General features: G+C 42.4%; 4 protein-coding genes across 5 annotated transcripts in view; all 4 read right to left on the bottom strand.

Moving 5' to 3' along the window:
• The window catches only part of LOC134178453 (uncharacterized), a 7,333-nt gene extending 5,666 nt beyond the window's left edge, over positions 1-1,667 (bottom strand). Inside the window, exons 1-3 of the mRNA XM_062645331.1 lie at positions 1,531-1,667; positions 757-939; positions 6-51 (exon numbers count right to left, since the gene is read on the bottom strand). Coding sequence (XP_062501315.1) covers positions 6-51; positions 757-939; positions 1,531-1,667 — 366 coding nt within the window. The remainder of the gene's footprint in view (positions 1-5; positions 52-756; positions 940-1,530) is intronic.
• A 2,565-nt stretch (positions 1,668-4,232) lies between these two features.
• On the bottom strand, positions 4,233-6,283 carry LOC134178714 (uncharacterized). Of its 2 annotated transcripts, XM_062645601.1 has the most exons (2): positions 5,873-6,283; positions 4,233-5,811 (listed from the first exon to the last, which is right to left on the bottom strand). In XM_062645601.1, exon 2 carries the CDS (start codon positions 5,669-5,671, stop codon positions 4,469-4,471), a length of 1,203 nt encoding a protein of 400 aa, XP_062501585.1. In that variant the 5' UTR covers positions 5,672-5,811; positions 5,873-6,283; the 3' UTR covers positions 4,233-4,468. The 2 variants fall into 2 exon arrangements, with proteins under 2 accessions (XP_062501585.1, XP_062501584.1); XM_062645600.1 differs by having other exon boundaries at positions 4,233-6,283.
• A 7,633-nt stretch (positions 6,284-13,916) lies between these two features.
• Positions 13,917-14,944, bottom strand: LOC134179077 (uncharacterized). The gene has a single exon (XM_062645980.1). The coding sequence runs from the start codon at positions 14,887-14,889 to the stop codon at positions 14,023-14,025; it is 867 nt and encodes a 288-aa protein (XP_062501964.1). The 5' UTR covers positions 14,890-14,944; the 3' UTR covers positions 13,917-14,022.
• A 140-nt stretch (positions 14,945-15,084) lies between these two features.
• Positions 15,085-16,242, bottom strand: LOC134179021 (uncharacterized). The gene has a single exon (XM_062645928.1). The coding sequence runs from the start codon at positions 16,231-16,233 to the stop codon at positions 15,622-15,624; it is 612 nt and encodes a 203-aa protein (XP_062501912.1). The 5' UTR covers positions 16,234-16,242; the 3' UTR covers positions 15,085-15,621.
• Between the last annotated feature and the right edge of the window lie 1,258 nt (positions 16,243-17,500).

Genomic DNA, 17,500 nt, shown 5'->3' with positions numbered 1-17,500 from the left:
ATTACCTTGACATTGACTTGCAAGAAGCCACTGAATCCACAGAACTTGTATCTGCATAGTAAACAAGATTAGGTAAACTACGTCATTTCTTTATATATGTAGAACTTGTGTCTGCATAGTAAACAAGATTGGGTAAACTACCGCATGTCTAGAGATATAGGTAGATACTCTAGATTGACTGCAACGCTTTACTCTAGGCTGACACGGACGTGCTGCTGGAAATCAGACAATCACAAACAACAAACTAGCCGTGACGTCATCCTTGCATGCAAAAGTTTCGCGCAGTCGAACGCTTGCTGGAGCAGAAACAATGCACGCCTAGCACACAAAGCAAAGTAGTAGAAAACGACGCAGCGTTTCTATAGAAACTCTGAGCACACCGCTAGACTCCTCAATGCGACAAGTAGGACACATTAGCAAAGATTTTTGTGCTACAACCTCTCCGAGATGTCTAGTAACTAGAGCTATATAGTCACAAAACTGTAGCTTTCTAAACTACGACTCAAAACAGTGTAATAGAGCTCACCAAGAAGCGCATCTAGTTGTGTTATAGTGTCAGATAGACGTGGCTTCTGCTCAAACAACAGAACCGGAAGCTGAGTCGTTATAGCCTCGTACCAGATCCTCTCGCGCCGTCGTGCCCGGTTCCCGTATAACACGGCGTTTTCGTGTTATACGGGAACCGGTGTCATAGGAAATTTGCCATCCCCAAGCCATATTCACTAGGGAATTTGGTATCCCTTCGGGACGATTTACATCCCCGAACGGTATGTCCTAGGGAATTTGGCATCCCTAGAAATTTGGTATTCCCCGAGCTGTATTTCTTGGAAAACCTGGCATCCCGAGCCGTATTTGCTAGAGAATTTGGCATCTCCCGAGCCGTATTCTCTAGACAATATGGCATCTTCGAGCAGTATATATCGTGACAATTTCGCATACCTAAAAATGTAACATTGTAATCCATATTTATAGACTGCGTTTTTGTGCTAAATTCCTAACAAACTAGCTGTATTTGTTTACCACACTCAGATGTAAATTAAGTGATATCCCATTAACTGTGCAATGTAGAGGTCATATTACAATACAAAGATGTTAGGTAACAGCAGAGGAAATCGCAGTCTATCAAGACCAAGCAGAACGAGAAAAGGAGTCAGAAATACCAAGCAACTACTCGCGAAACAAGAGCAGCTGTGTGTTGATGTCAAGGCAGCGGACCGTTCAGTGACCTTGATAGTTGGCTACTTCCTCTGTTAGCAGCATTCTTGTTGTAAGACCATGCCTTCTTAATTAATTAATGGGTTTAGAACCCTATTGGCTCTTTATATGCAAAAGTGTTATCAAACCGCCTGTGTAAATTATATATATATATATATATAATTATAAAAAATCTGGGAACTTGCGGTTTCAAACGATTTAAATACCAAGATCGTCACTGTCTGCCCTATTGCGCAGAAGTTATTACAGATTTTCAAAGCGCAAAGTCAACGCAAACAGAGAGTAGTGGTGATGAAAACGCATCCGGGGCTATACTGCGTCTGGGGCGAGGCTAAGCATTTGTAGAGATGTTCCCTCATTCCTGGTTGGTCGGATTTCAGGCTTGCTACATCATCTCCTAGAGCTAAATGTCCAGCAAATGCAATAGCAAACACACCACATGGTGATGTCATTGTAATACCAAACACCATGCAGTTGACGCAAAGATATATATACGGACCATACGCAGGCACAGACGGCAGACGTCATGCAATTCTTTCAACTAGACTTGCTACAGTTCAGACCGTGTAATATGCTTCTCTCGGTTTCTGCAACACTTCTACTATAATCCTATAATGGTAGAACTAATTGAAAATGGTAAGAGACAATCGAGATGTACACAGATAAACGGCTAATCTTGAACCAAAACTTGGGGCATGGGTTAATTAATTGGTGCTTCGTACTAAAACAATGACATCAGCGTAAGTTCGTGCCCTCTAGCTGTTGCATGGTGGCACATGATCGTTTAGCGTCGCACAATACTTTTTTGGAAATGTACCGGTAGTTCGTCACGTGACTGAAAATTTACCTACATGATGAGTATGGGATACCAAATTCCCCAAGGGAGGTGCCTCAGACCGCCCAGAGGATATGACTCGGGGATACCAAATTGCCTAGTGAATACGGCTCGGGAATGCAACAAACAAGGGATGTCAAATTTCCTATGACATCTGGCACGACGGCGCGAGAGGGTCTGGTACGAGACTAAGTCGTTACGTCATGCATTGCTTTAGCTAATTTCTCAAAGTCACGTGACTTAGCGAATAACGTACTCAGAATATAAGCATGAGCGTAACTAGTCTTAAATTTAACGAAGCGCTTTGTTAATATTAATTTGAAAAGTGCTAAGCGTCAGTAACGTGATCGGCAACACAAAACTGATTCTACAGAACGTATTATGACATTAGCTTATCTATTATTAATTAAGAAACAAACAATGGGACAATGTGGAGACTTCATAGTTGTTAAAAACTCAGTGAAGATACGACTAGGAGACAACGGACAAATTGAACCGGCTAGACGGATGCGGGTGTGGTCTAGATAAGAGCAGTGGTAACCAAATTACTATTTATATACCTTACCGATCATACGAGGTAGTTGCTAGACAAGGTTAAGGCTTGAGAAGAAATAGAGTACAGTTGATGAAAACAAAAGAGAAAACACCCATTTCAGCTGTGCGACAAGGAAACCAACAGTCATGCAAGCAACTGACAAACAAACATACGTAGCAAAGTGCAACCGAAACAAGTGCAAAGGAAAGGTCCATTGAAGAAACCTACGAGAACGTCAACCAGCACAACATCGAACTCAATAAGAATCACGCGAAGACTCAAGTGGAAGCGAGTTAGAGGTGAGACGCGTACCAATCTAGCTGGAGGTTTCAAGACTATGCAATGTAATTGTTCTATACGTAATCTAGGCACGAAAATAGAATACTGAGACAGCATGTTGCTTCATTAGTAATGTACTACTAGTTTCTTTCATGTTTTTTAATAAAAGAAAGGAGAGTGAAGGGATTATGCGGGTATCACCATTGTTGAGCCTGCGCACTTGATATAGTCTACACACGACAACGTCTCCAGTCGACCACGTGTCGTTCAACATTGTCATCTAATTCGTGTAGATAACAATAATTATTAAAAGTTTGTAATTAGATAGCGTAATGTAGGGGCGGATTTAGGTGGATGGGAGTTCCGTGACGTCACAAAGGTTAGGATCAGCCACGCCTCAAGATATAAATTAGCTATTTAATCATCTATACCATAGAACGAAAATATGCGTTAATTAATGAATCTACGGTACCGAACAATTTGAATTGATTTTGCAAGCCTACATGTCTTTCACTAGACAGGCAAATGTTACCATTCTTTCTTTCTTTCGAAAAAAGCTCCTAGAGATCAACATATATGGTTTCATGAAATTGTGAATGTTGTGACCATCAAATATATTTTCATGAGATGGAAAATAACTACTTGAAACATATCATTGCAAGGAAGTAACGAAATGGTGGTGTTCGAGCTGGGCCAAAAAGCCACAGTTTGATTTCAACTAATTAGCCCTTCAGCCTTTACGTCCCGGAAGATGTGGGGCGCAGCTCACACAGAGCTGTATCCGCTACACCTTTTTCCTGACTGCAAGCCTGAAATGCCTTGATTTTACAGAAAGAAGCCTTCGCAACGTTTTTTGAATGTCTTGGCAACTTGAAGTCTGAAAGGGCTTGCTTCTTTCAAGCGACGACTTTCTATGGCAGCCAAACAAAGACGTCAGTCAACTGACGATGTGAAGCCGTTCAGCACGCTGTTCCATGTGCTGAATTGGCGCATTGTGTCCGATGTTCGCGCCTAGTAAGCTCTAAAAAGAGTAGGAGTACCGTACGACTTACTCGTACTGTCCGACTGCTGGTACAGTACGCGGTCACCGCGTGATGACGTCACATAAAATTTTAGGGTTTTTAGTGATGACGTCACGTAAAATTTTAGGGTTTTTTACGAAACCCCCGGAACCCCCTTTGGATACGCCAATGTTTAAATGCAGAGCCGTATATATATATATATATATATATATATATATATATATATATATATATATATATATATATATACGGCTCTGACGTAATGCTTAGCCTCGCCCCAGACGCTGTGTGGATTGCTGTCCCGGATGTGCTGCCATCGATAATATTAGATTTTTAAAATCAAGGTTTTTATTAAAAAAATTGCGCCGTACTGTGCTTACGGTTTATCGCATCCAGTTTCAAGCAGTAGATTCGGGGCGTGTACATGTGGTGATGGCAGCGCATCCGGGACTGCAATCCACACTGCTAAGTAATGCATACGCATGATACTAAGTCTAGAAGGCAATTCAAAGTCAAACTAGCAAAGCAGCGCCATGGTATGCATATGTATGAGTTAATTGTTTCAGCTATTAAACGTGTTAGTTATTTCTTGTCTTCCAGCAAAGGCTTTTTGTCGTCTTGTGGCTCACACGTTACCGCGTCAGCACAAATGAGACAAAATCCGACTTTTACGATCAAATTTTCAAAGCAATCGTTGCAATAAAACTTGGAATTACACGCATACGTGTCGTCTTCAGTTATGCATCTCCAGAACACGACGCTGCTCTCTTTAGAGTAGACCGCTTTGCATCCCGGCCTGACACATCCTTCTCCCATTGACTCTTCGTCTACTCGCCTAAATATTCCCTTATCTTCAATTTCACCTTTCGTAAATCGTTGCTGACAAAATTCTGACCGCACACTGTACGCTAGAATAGCAGCGTGAACTCGGAAGTCAACCAGCAGAGGTGCCAGCGCCCTAAGATACCAGTTTTCGTGAACAGTGGGATCTAGATGCTCTCTCTCTATGTCAACGGCTAGTGCTCCCACAGCACTGGCGAATAGTAGAGATAACAAGAAGGAATTAATACTATGACAGCGGTGTCCTCGTCGTAATAACTTCAAAGGATTGTGAACGAGAGTTGTCCAGAAGACAAATACAGACTGGAAAAAGACTGCAAAAATGGCAATAATGTCTGTTGCGCGAGCTAGTTCCTGTTCAACTGTAGCTACTATAGCCAATGCTATATAGAAGACAATAGCCGAAACAGTGAAAATGAAGAAGATTGGTGATTCTACGTTCGTGTGGAGCACCACGTGCAATAATCGTTGAACTCCTTTGCAATGAAGTTTGCAGCATTGGCAGACGCCACAGTTTTGCAAACTGTTACAGTCTGATTTCACACATTCAGCGCGTTTTTCAGTATTCGACTTCCTTCCGTCTGGATTTTTTCTTCTTCTTCTTACTGTCGGTATCCAACAAAATAATCCTTTTATGCACTCGGCATTTGGACTGCCTCCACGCGAAACAATATACCATCCGTTCAAAACAATCAGTAAAATATTTACGGCAATCTCTACGGCATATCTCCGTCCAACATTCTGTTTCTTTCCGACATGACGAGCGAGTGCGTCGTAAACAACAAAAGGAACGACAACTACCAGAATGACGAAAACCGACCCATAATAGCTTCGAATAATGTTGCGGTGAAAACGGTCATTTTGTGCAGAGTAATAATAGTTTGTCGATCCAGGCTCATTGATAATTGTTAAAGTTTGCTTCCGGACTTTTTGAGTACTCATCATAAACTCAGTTATACCAACGATGTTTTTTCCATCGATGGCACTGCTTCCATTTATACTAGGACAACGAATGCAGGGTCGTCCAGCATTGTGACCTTCTGGAGGATCGTTTGAAGGGACAGCAAGAGAAATATATAAACAACCTGACAAGATCCTAAAAAATGCAATTGCTGATCCGAATATGGGATCGAAGAATTCCCAAACCTGATAACCAATAATGGCTGCGTTATCGATGTCGGAACGACAAACTGCGTCGCCAATGCTGTGTCTCCACATGATGAAGTTGAACATACCCATGAAAAACAAGACGTTCCTGCGAAGTGTGCTTCTTTTTCTTCCAAAGTATTTGGTGACAACTACCTCACTCAGAATAAATGCACCTGTTTAGAAAAATTATTGTTAATAGTACAACAGAGATTTTACCACAGAGTGCACAAATATAGTTGATTAGAAGATCTAATCTTCTAAGTAATAATTATATAAATAAATTTAGTCATTAAATAATAAATCAGGTCTGTACTGTATATCAAACGAACAACCGACAGACAAGAACCCAGGCAGGCAGGAAAGCAGGCAGGTTGTTAACTATTAGGATACAACATCTCTACTAGAATACATGAGTTCTATATATATATATATATATATATATATATATATATATATATATATATATATATATATTCTATGTACATAAGTGCTTCATCAATCAAGTTCAATTATTTCAATATGTGAAGAAAATGACTGTTTCTGTCCCTGCTAACTACGTTTATCCTCAATTCTTCTATTTGTTGAAAACTTAGACACTTTTCTCTAGACATCTAGCTTTGCTGTTACATTTTGAAGAGTCACAAAACGTCTCAAACTCTCCATCCATTCGTCTTCCTTCAATGAACCTTGCCTTTCTCCTCAGTTCTTGCAGTAAATTTTCCGCTTGTGTTCCCCATGTGCTAGTCAAAATGCTCAAAACTATAGTGAATAATTTTGTTTGGGGATAGATTCATCTGGCAAGATCTCCTTTGAATATTTGTAAGATTTTTCTTATTCCAGGCCGTTTCGTTGCTGCATGTCTGCAGGTCTTTGCAGCTATCACTACGTCTTTTCTCCATGAGTGAACCAAAGAACATCACATCCATAGGTGACACCTGAATCAATGTGCGTAGAATGCAATTATTGAATGTTTGTTCACATTATGTACATGACGAAGTACCACTGGGGCAGCAAATAGAAACAAAACAAACAAATGTCTCGTTTTTTCCTCAGTTTGTATGTATTTCTGGGTTCTATTTGATAAGAAATACCCAACTCAACCCGTCAAGCAAACCGTTAGCAACAATAGCATCGTGAGATCAAACAAGACCTTCATATTTGCAGGTAATTAAATGAAAACCTTCTAGATCTAACTTCAGTTCATGCAAAGTCACAGTGCCCATACAGTCAATTGACTAGATGGCGAGCTGATCCCCAATCTCATACATCACGAAGGCAGGCAGGCAGCAGGCAGCAGGCAGCAGGCAGGCAGGCAGGCAGGCAGCAGGCAGGCAGGCAGGCAGCAGGCAGGCAGGCAGGCAGGCAGCAGGCAGGCAGGCTGGTTACTTTATTAGGATACAGCATCTCTACACACTAGAATACATGATTTTTCAATAATTAAAAGAAAGTGCTTCATAAACAAGTTCAACTATTTAAATGTATGAAGCACTGAATGTATCTATCTCTGCTAACTACATCATCCTCCATTAGTCTGTTTGGTGACACTTTTCTCAACACAACTTTACTATTGCATTTTTGGAGAGTCACAGAAAAACGTCGTCGCCAATATGACATAAACTCTGCATCCATCTCGTCTTCCTTCAATGAGCCCTGCCTTTCTTCCCAGTTCATGCAGTAAGTTTTCCACTTGTGATCCCCATGTGCCGAAATGCTCAAAAACTAGCGTAACAATTTCAGGGCTAGATCCATCGGGCAAGATCTCCTTTGAATATTTGTAACATTTTTCTGATTCCCTAGCCTCGTACCAGACCATCTCGCGCCGTCGTGCCCGGTTCCCGTATAACACGACAACGCTGGAAAGGGTCTGGAATCATCCCGCCTACTTTCTTCACCTAGTGTCACACACACACACACACACACACACACACACACACACACACACACACACACACACACACACACACACACACACACACACACACACACACACCCGTCATCTAAGTGTCAACCACGTCACCAACGTCAACATTTCCATGCTCTTAGTTAATTATGAATCCATCCTTCCATCAAAGTTATCTAGAAGCTACCTGTGATATCCGATTGCGTACATTCACTGTCTAGATTTCGTTCCTGTAGCTGCATGAGAAGAGATTCATTTTACTGCATGGACTAGGATTCATTCACAGAGCGAGCTCGATCCTGAGTTCGATTCACTGTGAGGTCCAATGTGATTCGATCAGCAGTCTAGGTAACTTGGAGTAGGGATGCACTAGGCGACGCTCTATTACTGTACTAGGCTACGAGAACAATACGATCGGGAAGCTCGTGTACAATTCGGGAACATTAATTTTGGAGCCACGGTGTTGACGTCACAGGAAATCTGCCGCGAAACCCCACGCAACATACCTAGTCTTTTCCTTGGGTTTTTAGGGTTCTCGATGAAAGAACCCACATAACATTAGAATTGGGAAGTCTGAAACCCCGTCTGAGCAGAGAACTGATGCGTACGGTATACCTCCACGTCAGGAAAGCTGCTAGATCAAAATGATGTGGTAGAAAATGACCTCCTCTAGCATTTCGTCGCAAAACCAACTTGGCAGCAGAGCATGAATCATGAACTAGTTGTGGATTACGAAAACCCACTGAAACCTTCACAACACAAGCGTAACCCAATGCAGTTGCTAGTTGTTTCCAACTGACTGAACAGTGCGCGAACAATTTCCTCTAATTAAATTAAGTAGGTGGGTTGCAGCAAAACGAGAGAAATCAAGTCTACAAACGGACACGGTGGGCGCGAGCAAGGCACTAAAATTCCGAGGCACATCAATAGGGTAAATGTAAACTTTTCAGTATTATTAATTAAAACTCTACCCTAAAGAGTGATACACTTTCTCTATTTCTTTGCTTGTCTTCAGCCTTTTGGAAGATAGAATTGTTGCAATGTTTTGTTTGGCATGTCATTTACCACCCTGAGTACACTCGTGCTCCAAGGTCACGCCTACCAACCAGACTGATAGTGTTTACTTTCATACTTAGTGGATAGTAGACTAGCAATTAGCAAGTCTAGAGCCTAGACAGCTACCAGCTTGGGCCTCACCAGATGTGACCGTAAGCAGCTGGATCGAGGAAGCGTCAAGCTTGGAAAAGCGTACCTGAACGGGAGTCTTCACTCTAGCCAATCACCATTACGCACTGTTCAAATTGTAAGTACGGGCACTTGAACTCAACCGGCAGTCTGTTTTGGCTGTTCGTTGTCACGGCGTCTGCAAAGAGGATTATGCCTGCACGGAAGTTCCTCTTTCACAAGATAGCGTAGACCCCAACTACAGAGTTGTTGAAAAAACATTAGAGCACCGGACACGTTCGTCTGGAAAGTGTGAAGACGCAAGGGTTCCCTAAGTCAACTGGGGGCGATTTTTTCATCTATAGGTTGAAATTTGCAAGGTCGTGAATGGGAGAAAGGCTCACAGTGCTACAACTCATGTTGTTGGCTGATACCACGTTATCTGGTAGAGTGATCACTTGCCCATTCACGAGTGCAGATATGAGATTGTTAATAACATGTGGCACATCAGCAAGGAAGGAGAGTCATCTTTGAGGGTGAGGAATTTTGTTCACAGTCTGCTTGCAGTGTTTGTCAGTCAAAAGATTGAAGCTCTTCCTCATGGGTCTGTTGGCACTCCCCATATCACTGGTTATGGCAATAACATGAAGGCCAATCTCTGCTGCTCTCTTGATCACATCAAGCACAATTGGCCTAATGGCAGTCCATTGGTGCAGGCATCTCCATATGCCCATCAGGAAGCGAATGGTCCGGGTGACGAGAAAGCAACTCTGCAAAAGCTGCGGAATTGCTGTGGTCTGCACATCCCTCTGAAGACAGAGAACGAACCGCCTCACTATATCGGCCTTCACAGGATAGTCCTATTGCATGTCGTGCATTTGAAGAACTAAGAGCCGAATCGCTGCTATTGTTGTTATTATAGCAACGAGCATCCAAACGAGCAGCCAATCACAACACAATGATACCAAATCACCATTCTTCCACGGCTTGAGACGAGACAAAATGGCATTCCTAACATTATGATGTCTTTTCTTCCCACCACGAGAAAGAACGCGAAGCACAGACTTTGCGAAAGCAAAAAGTCTCATGAAACCCACAGCACCATGACTAACAGACAACTGAAACTCCTGTGAAAGAACTTCTGCCAGTAATGGACGAACAGACTTGGAAACATGAACAACAGTGAATATTGGAAGAGACATTACTTCATTCATCACTGCATCAAAAACCTTCAAATCGATTTCAGAAGAGCTCAGGGTTGCAGCCACAAATAAACCATTCAAAACTATATCAGACTGTGATGAAGAGGAAGAACGGCTACATGTGTCTGTTGAAATTCCAGACTTCAATGGAGAGTGTGGATGTCTACAGGCCTCGGAGTCACCATCGCCACAATTGGAATCAATGACTTCCATGGATGAATTCAACTAAGAGGAAACAGCTGGATCCACGATCAAACCACAGCACCGACAATTACCTTGACCCTGAGAGCGACCACAAGACCTCCAATGCCGAGAATACGCAAAACCACATTTGGAGCACAGAAAGCGACTATTTCGAGTCAGATAGGCAGCTGATGGAAAGGCTCCTCTCAAAATGTGTTCTAGATTAACGTGCTGCCATTTAGTATTGTCGGATGAAAACTTCTTTGAGCAAACCGGGGAAGTAAGCGCCGAAGAACTATAATCGTCGTCATCTTTGTCATCTTCGCCATTCTCAGCACCAACGGTCAGCGTGTCCATGAATTCATGACGAGAGCAGTCAGTGAACAATTAGAGATCAGAAAACACTGTGTGAAGCGTATCGGAAAGTTTGTGATCCCAAGATAACGTTATTAGTGAGAGCAATTCAAAAACAGTGCGCCATGGTGAGGTAGTTCCCGTATATATATATATATATATATATATATATATATATATATATATATATATATATGATGGCATGTCCACTGATAACAGTGATGACTCTCTTTAGTGTCCTCTGTGTCTCTGGTGGGATTTAACACCTGCTTTTGAACGGCATTCCTTGCCACAAGATTGGCAAACAAATGACTGATTGGTAGGAACAATTTGTTCTTTCCGTTTCTGACGTTGAGCTTGAAGATGTCTAATACGATTTCTTCAAACTGTTGGAGTGATGAATGGCAGAGAGATCTCCAGTTTGTTCTATCACTGGATAGTTTCTCAAAATGCAGGAAGTCAATCCCACAAGATTTCATATTAGCCTTATAGAATCTTTATAACGTAAGTTAGGACCACCTTGATGACGATGGCCCTGTTCCAGTTGACCAAAAAGGAGTTGTTTGGGAATTCTATCATTAGGCATTCGAGACATGTGACCAGCCCAGCGAAATTGGCATTTCATAACAAAAGATTCAATGCCACTGATGTTACAACGAGATAACACTTATGTGTTGGGTATATAGTCAGTCCACTGGATTCCACATATGCGGCGAAGACATTGCAGATGAAAACTCTCCAAACTTTTGAGGTTACGACGAAGAAGGGTCCATGACTCGCATCCGTACAATAGAACTGATAAGACTACTGCTTTGTAAACTGCAACCTTCATGGTCAGTTTGATTTCATGCCTTTGCCAGAGTCTGTTGTACAATTTACCAAAAGCAGCACTGGCCTTTGATATCCTATGAGAGACATCTGCATCAACAGTTGCATTATTCGAAAGGAAACTACCCAAATACTTGAAATTGCTGACATAAGACAATGGGTGATCACCAATCATAACTGGAGGAGGGTTATAGTTTGAGCCTGGACGTGGTTGAAAAAGCACTTCTGTCTTTTTCAAGCTGATACTCAAGCCAAAACGTTTAGCTGATCTGTTTAAACAGTTGACAATGTGTTGAATGTCTTCATATGTGTGACCAACTAATGCGCAATCGTCAGCAAACAAGAGTTCTCTCAGCAGACTCTTAGAACCTTTGTTTTGGCTTATAAGCGCCTGAGATTGAATACACCTCCAGTAGTTCTAAACTCAACTCGAACACCCTCACGGATGTTCTTGAAGGCATCATTTAAAACGACGGAAAACAAAATGCTAAAAAGAGTAGGTGCTAGAACCCAGAACGAAAACTACATTGGCTTTCAGGAAGGATACTCTCTGAAAAGTTTGAAATATATATATATATATATATATATATATATATATATATATATATATATGTATGTATGTATGTATGTATGTATATTCTTATTGCAGATAACAACTACCCGTCCCCTGCCAAAGTTGGCAAATCCCAAAAGTCAAACTCAGTGTCAAATCGCAAACTAGTGCAAATCATACGTGCGTTAAACTGAAATAAGCGAACTGAAAGCTGTTGCAGTAAGTTACTGACTGCCCTACTAAAACTTATTCTGCTCTTTGCTGTGGTCTTGGACGCGATAACCTTCAAAGTGGCAAGACTGGAAGACGTCCACAAACCAAAAGACTTCACTATTATAGCGGACAAGGGCGTTTTCTTCACCTGGGATGGATATCGGAGTACAAGGTGATTCGACAAACATTGGTGACGTTGGAACTAACACATGTGTAGGCAACTGCTTGTTCTGGACTAGAAGGCGTGTTGAAAGCTCCCGAGAAGCTTGACAGCTACCAAGAAAAGCGGCAGCCGAAGTTGTAGCTGCCTGTCTCAACCCCAGGCCTCCCATGCGCATTGGTAGAGTAGCTTGCTGCCAAGAAGTATCAGGCAGAGAAGTCTTAGTTATAAGTTCTAGAGAACGTCGTGTCCCGGTGTCAAAACGTGTCCAATGGTGATCAGTTGTGCCCGGAGGAACTGTTCTGAGAAGACTGTTGATCTTGCAGAGGCTGAGGCAACTGCGAAGTAGATGAAGCTCGACTTGGGGGTTGTTCAATTCTGGCAGAAAGCTTTGATTTTCAAGCACACTGTCAACCCAATACCTACAATGCCTACGATGATTTTTACAGTGCCTACAATGGCACTGTAAAATCATCCGTTCCACAGACGGTGACCCAAGCATCTCAACTCCGGTATCTTCAATGCAGATGCGGCGGATTTGTGATGGAAACTTAGCAAATGATTGATCACCTGACGGCCAACAGACTTCGCACTTCTTCAGGTTGAGTTTTAAGCCAAAAGACGGTCCATTGTTAATCAATGAATTCAAGAACGAAGAAACAGTGTCTCTGGTCCCAACAAAGGTACCGTCATCAAGATAGCAAACGTGAAGGAAAAGTCCATCGATTGGACCAATGGTATCCAACAATTGAAGGACTACAAGCGAGAAAAGCAGAGGACCCAGAGGGTCACCTTGCTGCACTCCAGTTGTTGACAAAATACGATTTTGACCAAATCTTAATTCTCCTATAGTTGTGTAACACCACTGCACATAGGGAAATAAATCAGGCAAGTCTTCCTTGACACGCTCCAAAAACGATGAACGGTCACAATCATTAAATGCATTTTGCATGTCTACTTTGAAACAGCATAGATCATCTTTGTGACCCTCCTTGAAGACAGTACGCAATGTATGAATTGCAGCTTCCAATCCTCCCTTGGTTCCAACACCCACTTGACCATATGGTAGCAATAAATCTGGAAGACGAGATTTTGCAGCCGCACAACAAAGCCTGCTAGCTAAACGACGGATAACTTCCCCCACTGCTATTGGCCGGTAACCTCCCGTTCTCTTGCGGAGGGCGGTCAGGGGAGCTCCTACCAGCCACGGAGATATGCTAGCATTCAACTTTCCAGAAACAATAAATGACATTAATCTAGTGAGCTGAGCCAAACAAGTCTGCGTAACTGGAACAACAGAACCTGCAACTGCCTCAAGTAAATGCTGAGCTCGAAGTTGGGATCCTCCTGGACTTGTGCCTCTGGGAAAAGCCCTGAGGGCAGTAAGAACAGCAATGGAATCAATTGCCGGAGGAGCTGGTAAATCTTCAGTAAAATCTGGTAGATCATGCTGCGGATGACGTTGAAGAAGGTCTTGAAGCGCATCAGGATCAGAATGAGGTGCACAACCTTGAGAACCCAAACAACGCATGCCATCTCTATATCGACCTTCTTCTGCAAGCTTGATAGCTCTGCGCACATTGTTTCTTCTTATGGAGTCGCCATCACAAGTAGTCTCACGAGGCATTGCATCGTTTCTAGCTTCCTCCCACAATTCGACCAGATGCCCCTCACGCCACTGGTGCAGGCGACTGAACAACAACGACTTGACAAATGTCTCTTCTTCCTCCCCCTACGTGAAGGAGCTCTGAGGACACTTTTTGCAAACATAAACAGCCTCACAAAACCCCAAAGACCATCCGCATAAGCATGACGTAATTCCACACTCAATACTTCAGAGAGAAGTGGTCGCACAGACCTGGGAATGTGAGAAACAGTATACACTGGCAGGGTTGAAATTTCGTTCATGACAGCATTGAAAACATCAAGATATTTTCCATCCGGTGAGGAAAGCAAAGCTGCTGCCTTGATACCAGTCAGAACAATATCATTAGTTTCAGTAGCAGAAAAGAAACTATCGTCACACCTTTGATCAAGTTGTTCTGCTATAGGAATAATAGAAGAGGTAGGAAAATCACTCTCACCAATGCACTCAAGACTCTGGCCAGTAGCAGAACGAGATAACAGAACATAAGGCTGAGTCCTGCCATAATTTCCACTAGCGTCACACAGCGATGGAGAGATACCGGGATCATCCATTCTTCCACAACAACGAGAATGACCGCCACCCAGCGACCTACGACAACTACTCCATCGACGTGCGTAGATAAACCCACAAGCCGAGCAAACACGACAGTCATGATCCTCCAGAAAACCTACGCTTGGAAAAGAACGACGCCAGACATGTTCCGAGTTGATATGCTGAAAAAGCGATGTCTCATCTCGATGAAGGGATTGGCACAGCGGACAACAGGTACGAACTGACGTATCAGATGAATTACCGGCCACAGCTGACATTTTCTATCTTATTTTCTATTTTTTATCTATTTTCTATTATACATATGTGTGTGTGTGTGTGTGTGTGTGTGTGTGTGTGTGTGTGTGTGTGTGTGTGTGTGTGTGTGTGTGTACATGTATATATATATATATATATATATATATATATATATATATATATATATATATATATATATATATATATATATATAGTATAGATGTATGTTTGAAATAAATGTTATTTGACAGACAGACAGACAGACAGGCAGGCAGAGAGACAGACAGGCAGGCAGGCAGGCAGACAGGCAGAGGACATCTTTAAACATGCAGCAAGAATGTGGTTATGCATGTAGCAACCAAACGAGAGTCATTCAAGAAACTCCAAACAAACATTAATGGACGGATCTAGACCTGCTGTTATATCTATACCGTGTTTGAACACTCTAAGGTTCAATTTAATGTTGAGGCAGGCATTCTTCGATGACTTAGCGAAAAAAGCTAGATACATGAAAGAAAAAAAAAGAAAAAAGAGTTACGACTTATTGGTGTAGAAGAATTTGTCTAACGTGTACCACTCAAAACTGTTAGTCTAGAGAAAGTTGTTTTAGCAGCCTCATAGCTACATATAGATAGTAAATTATATAATTTTTATTTTTATAAACAGAGAAATCTAACTGAGCCAAGATCTCCTCTAAAATTTCAGACTACACTACGCGGCTACCTCAGCACGTCACACGTGTATGATAATATAACTTAATTACAACTAATTGGCTGTCTATACTGGATTGTATGTAAGACGTAGCACTTGCCTTGCACTGATACGTCCAATGCTAACATGACCGTGTGGAATATCTCTGCGCGGTTCTCAGGCCGGCAGTCCACAATTTTGACCACGTTGATAGCTTGATGAACTATGACGATTGCCTGGCAGGCGTAAATAATCCGGCTGATTCGACTATACTCGCTTTGATGATGACTAAAACTTCTACTTTCTGTGTTTTCGTTGCGTCTTTTCTTAGGATGACTAAAGATAAGCACAAGGTTGATGAAAGTCGCGCTAAAATTCAAGATGCCGTAGAAAATCCAAGCAGGTCGGCTCCGCTCGGCCCATTTGAAGATATGTCCTTCAAGTCTTCCTGGTGGGATGGGTCTCGCGCTTACGTTTTCCACTCTGCAAATGACGCGATCGCCAACTTGTGGTGCACGTGGCGGCCCAATCGAATCGTTAAACTCTCGTCTAGGACAGTAACTCCAGTATCTGTTGCAGTCAACGGTAACTGTAAATACCAACAACAAACCAGCTAGAATTATGGCAAACACAGCAACACGCCCTGCATTTTCTTCAAGGGAGCAGAATCGTGCCATCTCGCCTCGCCTTCGTCGTTCCCGGATACTCAGTTCTCAGCACAGTGAGCATCGTCTTTTCTCTTGCTGTTTGACTAAACAACCCAATGGCGACGAGGATGGGATAATCAAGATCGACGAGTTCGACCGACGATGCGAGCGATTGGGCCTCTAGCTACCTGCATGGAAAGACTCGAACAGAGTTTCATCGCCAACGCTATGAGAAAAGGAAGAATTAGCGTGTAGCACTACGCTTGTCTTTAACACCTAATAACATCTGAGGCTTGATGGCACCTGAGAACTAGACCAGCAACCCCAGACGTACAACTAGAACTAAGCGACTCACAAAGCATGCAGCGGCGTCACGGTCCCCACGCAGCCACATTGTCCAATATTAGTGTATGCGTGACCTTTTAGACAACAGAAAAGGTTTAATGGACCTCTAGAGGTCTACGGCAGCTTTTATTAATTGCTTCAATCATGAATGCTATAGGGTTAGCCAGGAACAACCGTACATGTGATGCAAGAAATTACCGTGCTGGACTAAAATGAATCACTGGTACTGTCCATCACCCAGGACCATTACTATATATAGTATATACGAAGTATACACGTTCATGCATGGAAACGTGACACAAACTAAACTATTTAAACGTGAGACCTCCGTGACCGTTTATACTTCTATAACTGAACACTACATAGGCAGAAATCTATAGTACAAATATTAAAATCATTCGGAACTCTAGAATGGGCTAGCCCTATAGCTATAAGAGAAAAGATTTAACAAAGACTGTTTATATCTCTAAACTTATACTAGCTCCAGGTGCTGTGACTATCTAGTCTATATACATGCATGCAGACGTTGTCGCGCCAGCTGCAGGTTAAATTTGCCCACTCAATGCAACTGGCGACGACACAGAACGTACACATGCATGGCTAGAACAGTACTTCTTCAGCTAACAGATCTGCTACATCTGCTGCAATACAACCATGGACATATACTTCTCCAGCTGTTCCATTCCACCTTCAGCGGGACAAATGCAGGAATAGGCTACAGAGCCTCTTGGGGTCACTACCACTCTTGTGCCGTTATTATGGTAATTCATTAAGTCAAGCTAGTGTGCACCAGTTCCATGTTGTATACAATCTAGATCCTGTAAACCTATTGTGTTACAGGATGCAGAGCACGTGAGATCTCGAAGAGCGGGCACTCTTGTAGATCTTTGGTGACGAAACTCTAGCCATACACAAGTTGTGAATATTGATAATTTGACTATAGGTCTAGAAA

The sequence above is a fragment of the Corticium candelabrum genome, chromosome 4, assembly GCF_963422355.1.
Source record: "Corticium candelabrum chromosome 4, ooCorCand1.1, whole genome shotgun sequence".
Taxonomy (NCBI): Eukaryota; Metazoa; Porifera; class Homoscleromorpha; order Homosclerophorida; family Plakinidae; genus Corticium; species Corticium candelabrum.
This window is presented reverse-complemented; position numbering and strand designations above follow the sequence as displayed.